At 35.8% G+C, this 20,690-nt stretch overlaps 1 protein-coding gene across 2 annotated transcripts in view; it reads right to left on the minus strand.

Annotated features, from left to right (window-relative positions):
- Positions 1-20,690, minus strand: part of Adamts19 (ADAM metallopeptidase with thrombospondin type 1 motif 19) — a 264,305-nt gene that overhangs the window by 193,856 nt on the left and 49,759 nt on the right. Inside the window, exons 4-6 of one of the 2 annotated variants that reach the window (XM_026408506.2) lie at positions 4,459-4,631; positions 3,199-3,282; positions 2,326-2,483 (exon numbers count right to left, since the gene is read on the minus strand). In XM_026408506.2, the coding sequence (XP_026264291.2) occupies positions 2,326-2,483; positions 3,199-3,282; positions 4,459-4,631 (415 nt within the window). The remainder of the gene's footprint in view (positions 1-2,325; positions 2,484-3,198; positions 3,283-4,458; positions 4,632-20,690) is intronic. The other variant, XM_026408507.2, reaches the window with a different exon arrangement.

The following is a 20,690-nucleotide window of genomic DNA, read 5'->3' on the forward strand; positions in this document are numbered from 1 at the left end:
TATTCATGCATATATACAACATAACAATATAATTTGGATCTACTGTTTTTCTGATGTGAAGTCAGTCATCAACCTTAACATTGTTCCCCCTATGAAATATATTTCTTTTCTCTGATGATACCTAAATAGAGCAATTACTATCTGATATGCCAATTATGCTTTTTTTTTTTTTTTGGCTTGTTTTATTAATTGGAGGACTTTTTTTTGGTTCTGGTGATTGAACCCAGGGCCAGTCCTTTTATTATCACCTTTTTTTTTTTTTTTTTTTTTTGAGAAAGGTCCTCACTAAGTTGCTAAGGCTGCCTTTGATTTGTGATCCTCCAGTCCCAGCCTTCTGAGCCTCTGGGATTACTTACATGCGCCACCACGCCCAACAAATGTGAAGACTTTTCTACTACTATGCCTTCAGATTTTTTTTCTTACCCATTCTCACTCTTCTGAGACTCTAATTACAGCAACATTACTCTGATAAATTCAACATCTAAACTATCTCAGGATTGGTTTCTCTTGACTATTTTCCCTGCTTCACATTTCGTATTTCTTGGGTGATTTTTATTATGTTCTAGACATTGTGGATGGTATGTTACAGATGCTCAGAAATCTGCTGTCTTTCTTTGAAGAGTGCTGACTCTTGTTTTATTAGGCAATTCTGTTACTAGCACACCACACTAAATTTATGCAAGTTTTAGTTTATTCTTTAGTGTGAATGATCTCTCAAAAGTTCAAGAAGATTCCCAAGTTCCTATAAATTGGTGGAAATCAACCTCCAAACTGTGCTGAGTCAGGTTTCAAGGTTGGCTTGGTCAATAAGAGTAGGCCTTTCTCTGGGACATGGAATGTATGATGAAGCACAGACTTTCGGTTTTCTCAGAAAAAAAATGCTAGAAGTGATATAAGATCTCATAAGATTGTTCCACTTTTGCGGCCTGAATCAACTCAATTCTACCTTTTAAAAATCTTTAGTCCATATTAGCAACCCTATGGTAGATTTGGGGGAGTCTCCATCTGTTATGTATTCATTCATACCTGCCCTTGCCAAGTGCTCACAAATGATGTGCATATGTACGTTCTGGCATCTTCCCAAGCATAGGACTCTTATCTCTAGTGTTCTCAGTAGGAGCATTGTGATCTACCTAGACTGCAGCTTGCTATAACAGTTAAGAAATTGTCCCCAGGCAAAAATGATAACTGTAGGGCTTCTCTAATGAATCTTCCTTTTTTTCAGTGACTGAAGTCTTGCATTCTTGTTCTGCAGTGACCAAAAACTATTGCCTCATAAATATTTTCCAGTTGTTTATTGGAGAAGTCCAGTATCAGTTATACTTATATAGCTGGAAGTTGAAGACCACATGCATTCTTGCATAGACATTTTTTTCCTTATAAGTTTCTTATAATTAGGATTATCTTAATGTAATAAATTAACAATCTACCATGAATTCTATAGATTTATTTTAGAAAATCATATTTAAGTATATCTCTATGGTTTCTGTGATGTGAAATGCTAACACTTTTAATCACTAAAATTGTGAATCATTTATTTTTGCTGACTTGCAGCAAAATAAATTCATGGGAAATTACTAATATAAAGAACTTATATAGATTATGTTGTGGCTCATTCTTATATTATATATATATATATATGTACTACTATATTACATATATTTGTGAGTAGTATATTCCCAATGCAGTTCATAATTAATTAACTACTTAATTTAAATCATTTTCTTAGATGGAGCTGGAAAATTTGTAAATTGTTTAATTTAACTTAAGTTATATGGTGGTAATGGAAAAGTATAGAGTATAGTTTTAAAAATTTGAAGTTCCATGCAAATTCACCAGTTTTAACTTATAATTATCAACAGCTAAGTATTTGAGATTAAAAATGAAGGTGAAGCTGGTTGTGGTGATGCACACCTGTAATCCCAGCAACCAGGGAAACTGAGGTCAAAGGATCACAAGTTCAAGGCCACTCTCAGCAAGTAATTGAGGTGCTAAGTAACTTAGTGAGACCCTGTCTCAAAATAAAATAAAAAGTGCTGGGGATGTATCTCAATGGTAAAATTCCTTTTGGTTAAAAAAAAAATTAATTAGGTGAATTTATTTTTAAATTAATGAACCAAATGTTTTGTCAATATGCGATCCAATATTTGGCTATTCAGAAGTCAGTTGTTACCAATTGAGGCAGAAGACTGAAATCATTACTATGCCCAAACATTTTTGGAACACAAAACCTGGAATAAAAGCATTCTCTCAAGGGATTAAAGGATTAACAGCATAGCTACTGAATTAAGAATGCTATTGATTGAGCTGACTTTGGAAATTTACCTTGTTATAAGCACAGCTGCATCCACTGAAGTCAAGTCTTCCCCCCAGCTTGTGGACATCTCTAAATGTATGTCATTCTTCTTGCCAAATTCTTCATGTTGCCATTTACAAAAACTCTCCAGCATTTTCTCTCCATGATGCCCAATATACAGATCTGCCTGTAACACAATATATATTTACTTCAAGGTAGATTTTTCTTAGATATACAAAAAAAAAAAAAAAAACTAAACTAAAAACTGAGGAAACTTCCTGAATTACTAAAGCAGACTGCTACCATAACATTAATTAGAACCTGGCTATTCAGGAAGACATTTAGCATTAATTTAGCCTGAGCTGAAAAAATCTTAAAACTTTGTGAAGGTACAATATTATAAAATCTGCTTAATGCTTCTCTGAAAAAGGAAAGAGGTACAACGGAACATTAGAAGATGTGGAACTTTTAGACTTAAATAACTCATTTCTTATACAATTTAAGAACAACATTTTTCTGAAGTGTCTGTTAGGTAGTATGCCAAAGTGATGCCACAGACTGTGGTACATTTAAACTAACTACAGATAAGAAAATGCTTTTAAAGCACATGTTTAACTAATAGAAAAAATCTGTCATTTAAAATGGCTTTTTAAAGTGACATTTTGGAAAGTTAAGGTTTGTTGTCAGGATCCTTGGAAACTAAAAACATTCCATTTTTTGAAAAAAAAAATTGAGGTATTAAGCAACACTAAAAGGCAGTTTTATGTATACTTTAAGTGACTCAGTGGATATTTCTGGATTTTAAGTCAATAAAACTATATCCCTAACATTCCCTTTACTTAAAAGTTCCTGAACACAGTTTCTTACCCACTTAATTGAATAAAAACTCAAGACTTTCTTACTGGAGTTTCATGGAGCAGAATAAGCTTTATCACACGAAGATTGACCTGCACACCAAGACTCTTGTGTTGGAAAAGGTTAAAAACCTAAAAACAAATAAAAATTAAAAACCTAAAGTAAAACTGAAAAACATCTTGATTTTTCTTAAAGGCCAAACATGGGGGAAGTCTCAGTTTGGTTGAGAAATCTTATTTTAAAATGCTGGAAAATAAGATGATTTTTAATGGTGGTTTGATTTAAAAATAAACTTAGCATTTATTTAATTTGTATTAGAAAATATATAACTGGCAAACCAAAGCCATGCTTTCAGCCTAATTACTACATAGAAGAGACTGACATCATTAGGCTATGTCATTAGCACATTCCTGGAGTGCTCAGGATGCAGCAGAATATGGACAGAATTCTCTGAAGTGTGAAAACCCTGCCCACTGGAAAAACAGTCAAGTGACAGTAAAGGTAGTAAAAACAGTAAAAACAGTAAACTTATCCCTGAATCAATGATTCTTACCTTGCCTTCTATAGTAACTGGAATTAAAAATGGACATTTGCCTTTGGTCTTTATTTCTGTTTATTTTCCCTAAGAACTATTCTTTATTACGATCTGCTAGTTTTTCCTTGAAGAAAGTTTACCCAACAGAATTACAGTGAAGTCAAAGGATTAAGTTGGTAGGATACATCCCTAGAATCCTAGATATAAACTAGATTTCTTCAGTCCAGGAACTGTTAACTAAATTTAGCTATGTAAGTTTAGCTGGCTAACATTTTATCGAGTAAATTTTAGGTTTTAGTTGTCAACTATAACCATTTAATTTTACATACATATGTAAGAGCTCAGTGGTTACCAACATCTATTTTTATGCAACCTCCTAATTAACTTATAGAGCTTTTGGTAGGGTCATGCATGTAAACAAATATTGTAACATTTCGGCTGATATCAACAAATGACCTTTATAAGAGAGAAGGAAAATAAAGGCATAAAAAGAAAGAGAGAAAAGAATAAAAGAGAAAGAGTTTTGCCACATGAAAATTCACAATAAACGTTTTTTTTAATTAAATGTGAATCATTATTTTGACATCTCTTTGGAGATTAATCATTTTGGTATACCCAAGATACCAAATCAATATTTTTACTGATGTCAATAAAAGAAAGGAACAGGAATGAGTTAAATTTTTTTAAAAAAAAACTTCATTATAAATACTCACACATTTCTTCCTTAGAGTTTTCTTGAAAAAATTCCAAGCGCACTTTAAAGTTTGCCTACCATATTTAAGATGGTTAGAATGAATCTCCTGGCTGCATCTGCTCCATGATAAGAAACCATTGCTGGATCTGCAACCACTACAGTCTCTATGTTGTATTCTTGAGGTAATTTGTATGAATACCGCTTCTCTCTTCCATTCTCTGCTATTTTTTTAGACCTAGGTCTTCCTTTATCTGCAACAAAGAAATGAATTTTCAAATGTACCTCTATCTTGGTTAGGTTAATAATGTTAATCTTCATAGTAGTGACAGAACCAATTATGTTCCCTGCACAGATGAAATCTCAAAGGGTACTTGGCTTTGGGGTATAAACTTAAAATCAGGTAGGATGGGCTTCTGCCATTTATTAGCTCTGCCATTTTAGGAAACCAGTTTCTCCCAGTCAATCTCAACTTCCTCATCTGTGAAATGAATAATAATATCACCTACTTTCTATAGAGTCATTGATAATGGCTTAGAAGATCACATTAGTAAAATTTCTATCACAGAATTCCATATACACAAAATAACTCAGTAAATAAAATATATTGTAATTTTCTTTTGACACAAATATTGAACATATTACATAAATTAAGTACTGGAAGTGAAAGCTCCACACATTCTAACATCATGCAGGTGATCACAACTTCTTAATCATTATAAATGAACAAGAATTTGGCTTCACTTTCTGTCAGGAGCACATCAAAGTTATACCTTTGAATGATAAAGATTCCTTAAACACGGCCAAATACAAGGAGAAAATACAAACAAAATAAGTTTGCCTACATAAAAATTAAACACTTCTCTTTATCAAACCATGCCACTTTCAGAATGAAAACCATACCAATGAGGAGCAATATTTTAATGCATTTTCAGAATAAAGAAATGAAGGGCCACTATATATGGATAGCAGATAACTCGATTGAAAAATGAGTGAAGGACTTGAATAGTCATTTCTCACAAGAATTACCTAAATGAGTAATTGGTATCTTTCTCTGGTGCCCTCAGGGCAATACAAATTATAATAATAATTACTATAATTATACTTATATATTATTATATAAGAAATAGTTGGATAACTGAATTTTGGCCCATTTGTTTAACAAAAAATAATAAACCACTACTGAACAATGAAAAGAAACCAATTGCTTCAAGGTGGAAGATACATATGAACCTCATAGGGATGAGCAAGGAAGAAAGTTACAACACAGAAGGTAGTGTGAGTCTATTTATAGAAATGTCAAAAGCTGAGACGATATCATGTTATCTTCCATAGGAGATACCAAAGCCTAGGAGTGGGCAAAAGAACCATATAAACTCACAGTAATATTTAGTAGGCAACACTCCTACAAGTTTATGAACAGACTCATCTTGGCAGGATCAACACCTAATAAATGCATTATGAGAAATATATATACATATATATATGTATATATATATATGTATATATATATACAAAATATATATACATATATATTTCTCATATATATGAGAAATTTCAATTTATGCACATGTTGTCACATTTTATTCTCAGATTTTAGAGAAGTTGTAAAGCAACTTTATAGCAACTTTATAGTTGTAAAGCAAGTGGTTGTCACTTTATATTCATTGCTTATTCTTTCCTTTAGGAATAGAAAATTCTTTCCCACTTTTGTCTTTTACTTGGGTCTGTGACTAGCATACCAGAAACAATTCTTAGCTTGTGGTTCAATGGGGTGTGATCACGTAGCTGCATGTTTAAGAATGGAATATGTGCAAGAATGGTATGTGCAAGAAAGTCAAGGTTTGAACATCTTCTCTCATATGCAAAAGGTAGGACAAAGTCTTTGGAGGAAAAGCAGGGGTTGGATCTGGTAAGCCTAGAGGGATCAGTGGAGTAGAAGATTGAGTGGGAGGAAGGAGAGATGAGACAGGAGAAGAAATGCAGAATTTACTCCAAAAAATTATGCTATGTTCATGTGCAAACACACCACATGAATTCCACCTCTGTGTGTATCTACAAAGCATCATAGATAAAAAAAAATAAGTAAATAAATAGAAGAAAGATGGGTAGAGTAGAGGAAGGAGGAGGGTAGTACAATAGAAGGCACTTAGAATGGAACAAATTAAAGTCCATGCATGGGTGACGATCAACCCAACTAGATGTAACTATAATGCATTAATGAAAACATTTAAAAAAAAAAGAAAATTCCTTGTCCCTTACTTTTTCTCTCTGCTTCATGCCATGGTCAAGAAATTAGAAATGGACCTGTGCAGGACCTAGGCTCACAGTAGGCCCAGGTCCATCCCGCCACTGGCAGACACTTGCTGGAGCTCAGGCTCTGGCACAGGACCATCCACACTGAAATACACAGGACTCAGGCTGATGGTGGTTCCAAGCTCTCCACCCCCCTCCCACCTGGGAGCCCAAGCATAACCCACTTCCATCTTGGGACACTGCAGACATCGCCATAGCCTTCCCCACACAGTAGCCCCTAACTTTTGACAACAGAAAGGGCCTGGAAGCAGTTGCATCTCAGAGCAGGCATCCCAAAGACAGTGTAAGGCCCACTCTTTCAGCTCCATCTTTGTAAGACGATGCATCCAGAGTGGGGCATTTCCACTGTTATCTCGAGTTAACCTCGGCTGTTGCTGCCATCAACTTTAGTTGCAGTAGCATATATTGAGGACACCAGTAGGGTCTGGAAGCCCAATATCAAGGTGATGTACAGACAATCTGCCTGGGCACTATAAGAATATAGGGTAGAAACAGTAATATCTCAGATCCACATTGCAAGAAAGGAAGACACATAGACAACATGAAAAAACAAGGGAGGAAAGTGCCCTAAACAAATCAGATACTACAATAACAGAACCCATGGACAGCAAACTCAATGAAATGTCAGAGAAGGAGTTCAGAAGGTTCATAATTAAAATAATCTGTGAATTAGAGAATGACCTAAATGATTAAATACAGGCAAAAAAATGATCACTCCAAAAAAGAAATAAGAGAGCAAATATAGGTAGAAAAGATTATCTCAAGAAAGACATAGACTCTGGAAAAAAAACAGACAGAAGTCTTTGAAATGAAGAAAAAATTAAACCAAATAAAAAACTCAATAGAAAGTATAACCAACAGACTTAGTAACTTGGAAGAAAGAATGTCAGATAAGGAAGACAAAGAATACAATCTGGAAAATAAAGTTGACCATACAGTGAATAAGGTTAGAAACCATGAACAGAACATCCAAGAATTATGGGGCAGCATCAAAAGACCAAACTTAAGAATTACTGACATAGAGGAAGGCACAGGCTTTCAAACAAAAGGAATGTACAATCTTCAATGAGATAATATCAGAAAATTTCCCAAGCATAAATTACAAATTGGAAAACCAAATACAGGAGGCTTACATGACACCAAAAGTACAAAATTGCAACTGATATACACCAAGGCACATTATAATGAATATGCCTAGTATTCAGAATAAGGATAGAATCTTAAAAGCTACAAGAGAAAGGAATTAGGGGGAGACCAATTCATATCTCAGCAGATTTTTCTCAACTAAGACACTTGAAGCCAGGAAATCATGGAACAACATAAACCAAGCTCTGAAAGAAAATAGATGTAAACAAAGAATATTTTATCCAGCAAAAGTAAGCTTTAGATTTGATGATGAAATAAAGACCTTCCATGATAAACAAAAGTTAAAAGAATTTACAACTAGAAAGCTTGCACTACAGAATATTCTTGGCAAAATATTCCACAAAGAGGAAATGAAAAACAATGATGAGAATCAGCAGAAGGAAGCATTATACTAAAGGAAAAAAACTAATCAGAGGAGAAACCATGTCAATTAAATACAAAAAAAAAAAAAAAGGCTGGGAATACAAATCATGTCTCAATAATAACCCTGAATGTTAACGGCCTAAACTCACCAATCAAAAGGCATAGACCAGCAGATTGGATAAAAAACAAAGACCCAACAATATGCTGCCTCCAAGAGACTCATCTCACAGGAAAAGATATACACAGACTAAAGGTGAAAGGTTGGAAAAAATCATACCACTCACATGGGCTGCAGAAGCAAACGGGGGTTTCCATCTTTGATATAAAGATATTTGATATAAATAAAGTAGACTTCAGGCTACAGTTAATCAAAAGAGATAAAGAAGAGCACTACATACTGCTCAAGGGAAACATGTACCAACAAGACTTAACAATTATAAGTACATATGCCCCAAACAATGGAGCATCTATGCTTATCAAACAAACTCTTCTCAAGTTCGAAAGTCATATAGACCACAATAATTTTGGGTGACTTTAACATACTTCTTTCACCACTGGATAGATCTTTCAAACAAAAGCTGAACAAAGAAACTATAAAACTCAATAAAGCAAACAATTACTTAGCCTTAAATATATAGAATATTTCATCCATCAAGGAGTGAATACTCTTTCTTCACAGAAGCACATGGATCCTTCTCTAAAATAGATCATATACTATGCCACAAAGCAAATCTTAACAAATATCAAAAAGTAGAGATACTACCCTGTATTCTATCAGATAATAATGGAATGAAATTAGAAATCGATGATAGAATAAGAAATAAAAGCTACTCCAACACCTGGAGACTAAATATGCTACTGAGTGAACAATGGGTGGAAGAAGACATCAAGGAGGAGATGATAAAAACTTTAGAGGTAAATGAGAACACAGATAGTCATACAGAAATCTCTGGGACACTGTGAAGGCAGTTCTAAGAGGACAGTTCATTGCATGGAGTTCATTCCTTAAAAGAAGAAAAAGTCAACAAATAAATGATTTAACATTACATTTCAAAGCCCTAGAAAAAGAAGGCAGATCTATACCAAAAGCAGTAGAAGACAGGAAATAATTCAAATCATAGCTGAAATCAATGAAATTGAAACAATAGAAACAATTGACAAAACAAAAAGTTGATTCTTTAAAAAATAAATAAAATTGATAGACCCTTAGCCATGCTAACAAAAGGAAGCAGAGAGAAAACTCAAATTACTAACATATAAGATAAAAAGAAAATATCACAACAAACACAACATATCTCACAAATACAGAAGTGGTGAAAGAGGGCATCCCTCTCTTATTCTAGAAATACAGAAGATAATTAGAAATTATTTTTTGAAAACTTGTACTCCAGTAAAATAGAAAATTTCAAAGGTATTGAAAAATTTGTAGAGTCATATGATTTGTCCAAATTGAATCAGGACAAAATACACAATTTAAACAGATTAATTTCACAGAATGAAATAGAATACACCTTCAGAAGCCTACCAACCAAGAAAAGCCCTGGACCGAATGGATACACAGCCAAATTCTACAAGACCTTTAAAGAAGAACTAATACCAATACTCTTATATTTATTTCAGGAAATAGAAAAAGAGGCAGCACTTCCAAACTCATTTGGTGAGGCCAATATCACCCCGATTCCCAAACCAGGAAAAGACACATCAAACAAAGAAAACCTCAGACCAATATATCTAGTAACATAGATGCAAAAAAATCTCAATAAAATTCTGGAAAATCGAATATCAAAACATTGTACACCATGATCAAGCGGGGTTCATTCCAGGGATGCAAGGTTGTTTCAACATGTGGAAATCAATAAATATAATTCATCACATCAATAGACTTAAAGATAAAAACCATATGAGCATCTTAATAGATGCAGAAAAAGTATTTGAAAAAATACAGCACCCCTTCATATTAAAAACACTAGAAAAACTAGGAATAACAGGAACATATCTCAACATCATAAAAGCTATCTATGCTAAATCCCAGGTCAACATCATTCAAATTGGAGAAAAACTGAGAGCATTCCCTCTAAAAACTAAGCAGGAAGTGTGAATCAGGAGGTGTAGTGATACCAGATTAAAAACTGTACTGCAGAGCAATAGTAACAAAAACAGCATGGTACTGGTACCAAAACAGGCAGGTGGACCAATGGTATAGAATAGAGGACACAGAGACCAATCCACAAAATTACAACTATCTTATATTCGATAAAGGGGCTAAAAGCATGCAACGGAGGAAGGATAGCATCTTCAACAAATGGTGGTGAGAAAACTGGAAATCCATATGCAACAAAATAAAACTGAATCCCCTTCTCTCGCCATTCACAAAAGTTAACTCAAAATGGATCAAGGATCTTGATATCAAATCAGAGACTCTGCGTCTGATAGAAGAAAAGGTTGGCTCCGATCTACAAATTCCTTAATAGGACACCCATAGCACAAGAGTTAATAACAAGAATCAACAAATGGGACTTACTTAAACTAAAAAGTTTTTTTCTCAGCAAGAGAAACAATAAGAGAGGTAAACAGGGAGCCTACATCATGGGAACAGATGTTTACTCCTCACACTTCAGATAGAGCCCTAATATCCAGAGTATACAAAGAACTCAAAAAATTAAACAATAGGAAAACAAATAACCCAATCAACAAATGGGCCAAAGACCTGAACAGACACTTCTGAGAGGAGGACATATAATCAATCAACAAGTACATGAAAAAATGCTCACCATCTCTAGCAGTCAGAGAAATGCAAATCAAAACCACCCTAAGATACCATCTCACTCCAGTAAGATTGGCAGCCATTATGAAGTCAAACAACAACAAGTGCTGGCGAGGATGTGGGGAAAAGGGTACTCTTGTACATTGCTGGTGGGACTGCAAATTGGTGCGGCCAGCATGGAAAGCAGTTTGGAGATTCCTGGGAAAGCTGGGAATGGAACCACCATTTGACCCTGCTATTGCCCTTCTCGGACTATTCCCTGAAGACCTTAAAAGAGCGTACTACAGGGATACTGCCACATCGATGTTCATAGCAGCACAATTCACAATAGCTAGACTGTGGAACCAACCCCGATGCCCCTCAATAGATGAATGGATAAAAAAAAATGTGGCATTTATACACAATGGAGTACTATGCAGCACTAAAAAATGACAAATCATGGAATTTGCAGGGAAATGGATGGCATTAGAGCAGATTATGCTAAGTGAAGCTAGCCAATCCCTAAAAAACAAATGCCAAATGTCTTCTTTGATATAATGAGAGCAACCAAGAACAGAGTAGGGAGGAAGAGCAGGAGGAAATGATTAACATTAAATAGAGTCATGAGGTGGGAGGGAAAGGAAGAAAAAAGGGAAATTGCATGGAAATGGAAGGAGACCCTCATTGTTATACAAAATTACATATAAGAGGTTGTGAGGGGAATGGGGAAAAAAATAAGGAGAGAAATGAATTAGAGTAGATGGGGTAGAGAGAGAAGATGGGAGGGGAGCGGAGGGGGGATAGTAGAGGATAGGAAAGGTAGCAGAATACAGCAGTTACTATTATGGCATTATGTAAAAATGTGGATGTGTAACCCATGTGATTCTGCAATCTTTGTAATGTTTTGAATAATCAATAAAAAATAAATAAATAAATAAATAATTTAAAAAATAATAAAAACGGGATTCCAACATGGCGGCGGGCGCGGAGAGATCAAGTCTCTGACCTCTTCAGCTGTGCAGGCATAGGGAGTCGTAAACAGCCTAAATCTGTTTGCTCAGGATCACTAGGCAATGCTGAGCTGACGTGGATCTGGGGTGATCAATCTGGACCTCTCAGAACACACACTGAGCCCGGATCGGCTGAATTCAAGCTCCCATTCGCCTGATTCCCGCAGACAAACAGCTGTGACTCAGCACTAATCCATCCGGCTGAAACAACTGGTCAGCCCTTCTGATCCTACGGAGGTAATGGCAACCAAGCCTTCATAGGTGGTGGCCACAGGTTTCAAACGGGGCTTGGGAGAGACAGTAAGGACCCACCCGTTGCATTGGTCACCTGGCAAAGGGAAACGAACTGTCGCCATATGCAAGAGATACCACCATGGCAGAGAACTGACGTCATCAGACTGCGGCGGAGGAGATAACTTCATTGAATCCTGCGGCTACAGGTGTGTAATTCCCTAGCCTTCCCTCTCCACACAGCGGGGAAACCTTAAGGGCCCCTCCCAGCTCTCCCGTTAGGGCCCCTCCCAGCTCTCCCGTGAGCGCGGTAGCCAGACCGAGGGAATTAGAGGTGGCGAGGGACCCGTGGCGCGGAACTACCACTCCCACCAGAGCTGACAGCTGAGGTCTCCTGCACCAGCTACCGGGGGCGTGGCTACCGGAGGGCAAGTAAAATTTGCTGAGGATTCTCAGCCCTAAGCTCCACAAATTTAGGGTCTGAGGGACAGGCAATCTGGGAGAGTGTGCCCAATCGTCCATGAAAACAGGGCTCCCGGGAGCAGCAGACCTGGCGTGTACCCAGTATTGTGGTGAGCGGCACCCGTGAGAGGGGCCTGGCTAGAGGAAAAGTGGGGAAGTGACTAGACACAAGAGGAGGCCCTAGGCACTCAGGATTGGAGACTCGCCCAGTCTGGGAGGAGGAGCTGCTGCACAGTGATTGGTTCCCGCGTATTGACAGGAGAAACTTGGCCTGGTGGGCACAGCCCCACCTACTGGAAGAGAAGTTAATCAAACTCTAAGACTGCATTTATTAGTGTTTTTTTTTTTTTTCTTTTTTCTTTTCTCTTTTTTTTTTTTTTGATTTTGATTTGGGGTTTTCTTTCATTTTCATTTTTCTTTCTTGTTTTTTAAATTTTTTTTTTTACAATTTAAAAAAAAATTTTTTTCTTCCAATTTTAATTTTAATTTTTGTTTTATTCTTTTTTTATAATTTTTTTTTCTTTTTCTTTTTTTATTTCCTATTTTTTTCTTCTTTTGTCTTTTCATTTCTTTTCAATTATCTTATCCTCCCTTCCTTGAATTCTACCTGCTTACTCTCATTCTCTTTAGTGACTTCTTCCCTTCCCTTCTAATACCTTTCCTCCCAAGCATCAAATAAATTTATAGGAGTAAACAGTAACTCAGCAGTCAAACAGAACAAGAAGTAACATGAGCAGCATGAAAAAGCAAGGAAGAAAAGGAGTACAAACAATGCAGGACAGCCTAAATATTCAGGAGGACCTAGAGTCATCGGAAAAATGTTCATATAAAGAACTCAAGGAACACCTTAGACAGATGGAATGGAACCTTAAAGAGGATACGAGACAGCAAATTCAAGCAGCAAAAGAACACATTGAGAATGAGTTACATAAACAGATAAAAGAAGAAGTTAAGCATCTTTATCAGGAGATAGAGATTATAAAAAATAATCAAACAATAATTCTAGAAATGAAGGAAACGATAAACCAAATTAAAAACTCAAATGAGAGTATTACCAACAGAGTGGAGCAAGTAGAAGCCAGAACGTCAGATACTGAAGACAAAATATATCATCTTGAAAAGAGTCTAGCCAACTCAGAAAGGCTGGTAAAAAATCACGAGAAAAACATTCAAGAGTTATGGGATAACATAAAAAAACCAAATTTACGAGTCATCGGGATAGAAGAAGGTACAGAGATTCAAACCAAGGGAATGAGTAACCTGCTGAATGAAATAATTACAGAAAACTTTCCAGAAATAAAAAAGGAAACAGATATACAAATTGAAGATGCATTCAGGACACCGAGCACACAAAATCACAGTAGACCAACGCCAAGACACATTGTTATGAAGATATCCAATATACAGAACAAAGAGAAAATATTAAAAGCTACAAGAGAAAAGAGACAGATTACATTCAGGGGTAAACCAATAAGATTAACAACAGATTTTTCATCACAGACACTGAAAGCAAGAAGGTCATGGAACAATGTATTTCAAACACTGAAAGACAATGGATGCCAACCAAGAATTCTGTATCCAGCAAAATTAAGCTTCAGGTATGACAACGAAATAAAAATCTTTCATGATAAACAAAAGTTAAAAGAATTTGCAGCCAGAAAACCAGCATTGCAAAGCATCTTGAGCAAAACACTACACGAGGAAGAAATGAAAAACAATAACCAAAACCATCAGAGGGAAGTGCCTCGGTAAAGACAGAGGGTGAGGGGAAAGATAATCATGGAGAAACAAACTAAATTTTTTTAAAAAAGGATAAATAATCAAACATGGATGGAAGTACAAACCATATATCAATAGTAACTCTGAATGTTAATGGCTTAAACTCTCCAATAAAGCGACATAGGCTGGTATCATGGATTAAAAAAACAAATCCAACAATATGCTGCCTCCAGGAGACACATCTGATTGGAAAAGACATACACAGGCTGAAGGTGAAAGGATGGGAAAAAATATACCACGCACACGGTCCTCATAAGCAAGCAGGGGTGGCCATCCTCATATCGAATAAAATCGACTTCAAGACTATGTTAATCAAAAGGGATAAAGAAGGACACTATATACTGTTAAAAGGAACCATTCACCAACAAGACATAACAATTATCAATATTTATGCACCAAATAATGGCTCTGCGATATTCATAAAACAAATTCTCCTCAAGTTCAGGAATCAAATAGACGAAAACACAATAATTATGGGTGACTTCAACACACCTCTCTCACCATTGGACAGATCCTCCAAACAAAAGTTGAATAAAGAAACTATAGAACTCAATACCACAATCAATAACCTAGACTTAACTGACATATATAGAATATATCAACCATCATCAAATGGATATACTTTTTTCTCAGCAGCACATGGATCCTTCTCAAAAATAGACCATATATTATGCCATAGGGCAACCCTCAGTAAATATAAAGGGGTGGAGATAATACCATGCATTTTATCTGATCATAATGGAATGAAACTGGAAATCAATGATAAAAGAAGGAAGGAAAAATCCTGCATCACATGGAAAATGAACAATATGTTACTGAATGATCAATGGGTTACAGAAGACATAAAGGAGGAAATCAAAAAATTCTTAGAGATAAATGAAAATACAGACACAACATATCGGAATCTATGGGACACAATGAAAGCAGTTTTAAGAGGAAAATTCATTGCCTGGTGGTCATTCCTCAAAAAAAGAAAAAACCAACAAATAAATGAGCTCACACTTCATCTCAAAGCCCTAGAAAAGGAAGAGCAAAACAACAGCAAATGTAGCAGAAGGCAAGAAATAATTAAAATCAGAGCGGAAATCAATGAAATTGAAACAAAAGAAACTATTGAAAAAATTAACAAAACTAAAAGTTGGTTCTTCGAAAAAATAAATAAGATCGACAGACCTTTAGCCATGCTAACGAAGAGAAGAAGAGAGAAAACTCAAATTACTAACATACGGGATGAAAAAGGCAATATCACAACAGATGCTACAGAAATACAGAAGACAATTAGAAATTATTTTGAAAACCTATATTCCAATAAAATAGAAGATAGTGAAGACATCGATAAATTTCTTAAGTCATATGATTTGCCCAGACTGAGTCAGGAGGATACACACAATTTGAACAGACCAATATCAATGGATGAAATTGAAGAAGCCATCAAAAGACTACCAACCAAGAAAAGCCCAGGACCAGATGGGTATACAGCGGAGTTTTACAAAAACTTTAAAGAAGAATTAATACCAATACTTTTCAAGTTATTTCAGGAAATAGAAAAAGAGGGAGCTCTTCCAAATTCATTCTATGAGGCCAACATCACCCTGATTCCGAAACCAGACAAAGACACCTCAAAGAAAGAAAACTACAGACCAATATCTCTAATGAACCTAGATGCAAAAATCCTCAATAAAATTCTGGCAAATCGAATACAAAAACACATCAAAAAAATTGTGCACCATGATCAAGTAGGATTCATCCCTGGGATGCAAGGATGGTTCAATATACGTAAATCAATAAATATTATTCACCACATCAATAGACTTAAAGATAAGAACCATATGATCGTCTCGATAGACGCAGAGAAAGCATTCGACAAAGTACAGCACCCCTTTATGTTCAAAACATTAGAAAAACTAGGGATAACAGGAACTTACCTTGACATTGTAAAAGCTATCTATGCTAAGCCTCAGGCTAGCATCATTCTGAATGGAGAAAAGTTGAAGGCATTCCCTCTAAAATCTGGAACAAGACAGGGATGCCCTCTATCACCACTTCTATTCAATATAGTTCTCGAAACACTGGCCAGAGCAATTAGACAGACAAAGGAAATTAAAGGCATAACAATAGGAAAAGAAGAACTTAAATTATCACTATTTGCAGATGACATGATTCTATACCTAGAAGACCCAAAAGGATCTACAAAGAAACTACTAGAACTAATAAATGAATTCAGCAAAGTGGCAGGATATAAAATCAACACGCACAAATCAAAGGCATTTCTGTATATCAGCGACAAAACTTCTGAAACGGAAATGAGGAAAAACACTCCATTCACAATATCCTCAAAAAAAATAAAATACTTGGGAATCAACCTAACAAAAGAGGTGAAAGATTTATACAATGAAAACTACAGAACCCTAAAGAGAGAAGTACAAGAAGACCTTAGAAGATGGAAAAATATACCCTGTTCATGGATAGGCCGAACTAACATTATCAAAATGGCGATATTACCAAAAGTTCTCTATAGGTTTAATGCAATGCCAATCAAAATCCCAAAGGCATTTCTTGAAGAATTAGATAAAGCAATCATGAAATTCATATGGAAAAATAAAAGACCCAGAATAGCAAAAGCAATTCTAAGCAGGAAGTGTGAATCAGGCGGTATAGCGATACCAGATTTCAAACTATACTACAGAGCAATAGTGACCAAAACAGCATGGTACTGGTACCAAAACAGGCGGGTGGACCAATGGTATCGAATAGATGACACAGAGACTAATCCACAAAGTTACAACTATCTTATATTTGATAAAGGGGCTAAAAGCATGCAATGGAGGAAGGATAGCATCTTCAACAAATGGTGTTGGGAAAACTGGAAATCCATATGCAACAAAATGAAACTGAATCCCTTTCTCTCGCCATGCACAAAAGTTAACTCAAAATGGATCAAGGAGCTTGATATCAAATCAGAGACTCTTTGCCTGATAGAAGAAAAAGTTGGCTATGATTTACATATTGTGGGGTCGGGCTCCAAATTCCTTAATAGGACACCCATAGCACAAGAGTTAATAACAAGAATCAACAAATGGTACTTACTTAAACTAAAAAGTTTTTTCTCAGCAAGAGAAACAATAAGAGAGGTAAATAGGGAGCCTACATCCTGGGAACAAATTTTTACTCCTCACACTTCAGATAGAGCCCTAATATCCAGAGTATACAAAGAACTCAAAAAATTAGACAATAAGATAGCAAATAACCCAATCAACAAAAGGGCCAAGGACCTGAACAGACACTTCTCAGAGGAGGATATACAATCAATCAACAAGTACACGAAAAAATGCTCACCATCTCTAGCAGTCAGAGAAATGCAAATCAAAACCACCCTAAGATACCATCTCACTCCAGTAAGATTGGCAGCCACTATGAAATCAAACAACAACAAGTGCTGGCGAGGATGTGGGGAAAAGGGTACTCTTGTACATTGTTGGTGGGACTGCAAATTAGTGCGGCCAATTTGGAAAGCAGTTTGGAGATTCCTGGGAAAGCTGGGAATGGAACCACCATTTGACCCTGCTATTGCCCTTCTCGGACTATTCCCTGAAGACATTAAAAGAGCATGCTACAGGGATGCTGCCACATCAATGTTCATAGCAGCAGAATTCACAATAGCCAGACTGTGGAACCAACCCAGATGCCCTTCAATAGATGAATGGATAAAAAAAATGTGGCATCTATACACAATGGAGTACTATGCAGCAATAAAAAATGACAAAATCATAGAATTTGCAGGGAAATGGATGGCACTAGAGCAGATTATGCTTAGTGAAGCTAGTCAATCCCTAAAAAACAAATACCAAATGTCTTCTTTGATATAATGAGAGCAACTATGAACAGAGGAGGGAGGAAGAGCAGGAAGAAAAGATTAACATTAAACAGAGACATGAGATGGGAGGGAAAGGGAGAGAAAAGGGAAATTGCATGGAAATGAAGGGAGACCCTCATTGCTATACAATATTACATATAAGAGGTTGTGAGGGGAATGGGAAAATTAACAAGGAGAGAAATGAATTACAGTAGATGGGGTAGAGAGAGAAGATGGGAGGGGAGGGGAGGGGGGATAGTAGGGTATAGGAAAAGTAGCAGAATACAACAATTACTAATTGGGCATTATGTAAAATTGTGGATGTGTAACCGACGTGATTCTGCAATCTGCATTTGGGGTAAAATTGGGAGTTCATAACCCACTTCAATCTAATGTATGAAATATGATATGTCATGAGCTTTGTAATGTTGTGAACAACCAATAAAAAAAATAATTAAAAAAAAGATCCATCTCTTGTAAAAAAAAAATAATAATAATAATAATAAAAACTGTAACAAGGCAGGGATGCCCTCTTTCACCACTTCTATTTAACATAGTTCTTGAAACACTGGCCAGAACAATTAGACAGATGAAAGAAATTAAAGATTTATGGTTGGATAAAGAAGAACTCAAATTAGCACTATTTGCTGATGATATGATTCTATACCTAGGAGACCCGAAAAGTTCCACCAGAAAACTTCTAGAACTAGTAAATGAATTAAGCAAAATAGCAGGATACAAAATCAACATCCATAAATCAAAGGCATTTCTCTATATCAGTGACAAATCCTCTGAAAGGGAAATGAGGAAAACTACCCCATTTACAATAGCATAAAAAAAAAAAATACTTGGGGCTGGGGTTGCAGCTCAGCGGTAGAGCACTCGCCTAGCATGTGTGAGGCCCTGTGTTCGATCCTCAGCACCACATAAAAACAAAAATAAATAAATAAATAAAGATATTTTAAAAATTAAAATACTTGGGAATTAACTAATAGGTGAAAGACCTCTACAAAGAAAACTACACAATGCTAAAGAAAGATATCAAAGAAGATTTTAGAACCACCGTTTGACCCAGCTATCCCACTCTTCCATCTGTACACAAAGAAGTTAATATCAGCATACCAAGGTAACACAGCCACATCAATGTTTATAGCAGCTGAATTCACAATAGCTAAACTGTGGAATCAACCCTAAATGCCCTTCAATAAATGAACAGACAAAGAAACTGGGTATATATAGACAAAGGAATATTACTCAGCATTAAAAGAATAAAATTATAGCAGTTGCAGGTAAATTAATGGAGTTGGAGAATATCATGCTAAGCCAAATAAACCAATCCCCAAAAACCAAATGCCAAATGTTTTCTCCAATAAGTGGCTGCTGATCCATAATGGCGGGGGGCATGGAAAAAATGGAGGAACCTTGGGCAAAGAAGAGGTAGGGGTGGAAAGGAGGGTGGAGGAAGGAATGATGGTGGAATGAGATGGAAATCATTACTCTAAACACATGTCTAAATACACATATGGTGCAACACTACATCATGTAAAACCAGAGAAATGAAAAGTTGTGCTGCAATTCTGAACAATGAATCAAAATGCATTCTGCTGTCATATATACCTAATTAAAATAAATTATTAAAAAAAGAAGACTTTAGAAGGTGGAAAGATCTACCTTGTTCTTGGATAGGTAGAATTAATATTGTCAAAATGACCATACCACCAAAAGCACTGTACATATTTAATGTAATTTAAATAAAAATCCCAATGACATTCCTCATAGAAATAGAAAAAGCAGTCATAAAATTAATCTGGAAAAATAAAAGACCCAGAAAATCTAAAGCATTCCTTAGCAAGAAGAGTGAACCAGGTGGCATCACACTACCAGACCTTAAACTATACTGCAGAGCAATAGTAACTAAAACATCATGATATTGGCACCAAAATAGACTTGTAGACCAAAGGTACAGAATAGAGGACACAGAGACTAACCCACATAATTAAGTCATCTTATATTAGACAAAGGTGCCAAAAACATGCATTGGAGAAAAGATAGTCTTTTCAACAAATGAAGCTGGGAAAATTGGAAATCCATATGCAACAAAATGAAATTAAACCCCTATTTCTAACCATACACAAAATTCAACTCAAAGTGGATCAAGGACCTAGGAATGAAACCAGTGACACTGCACAAGAACTAATATCAAGAATCAATACACAGGATGGATTCAAACTAAAACGTTTCTTCTCAGCAAAAGAAACAATCAATGAGGTAAATAGAGAGCCTACATCTTGGGAGCAAATCTTTACCCCTCACACATCAGATAGAGCACTAGTCTCTAGGGTATATAATGAACTCAAAAATCTAAGCACCAAAAAAACAAATAACCCAATCTATAAATGGTCCAAGGAAC

This window comes from Urocitellus parryii, chromosome 1 (assembly GCF_045843805.1).
Source record: "Urocitellus parryii isolate mUroPar1 chromosome 1, mUroPar1.hap1, whole genome shotgun sequence".
Taxonomy (NCBI): Eukaryota; Metazoa; Chordata; class Mammalia; order Rodentia; family Sciuridae; genus Urocitellus; species Urocitellus parryii.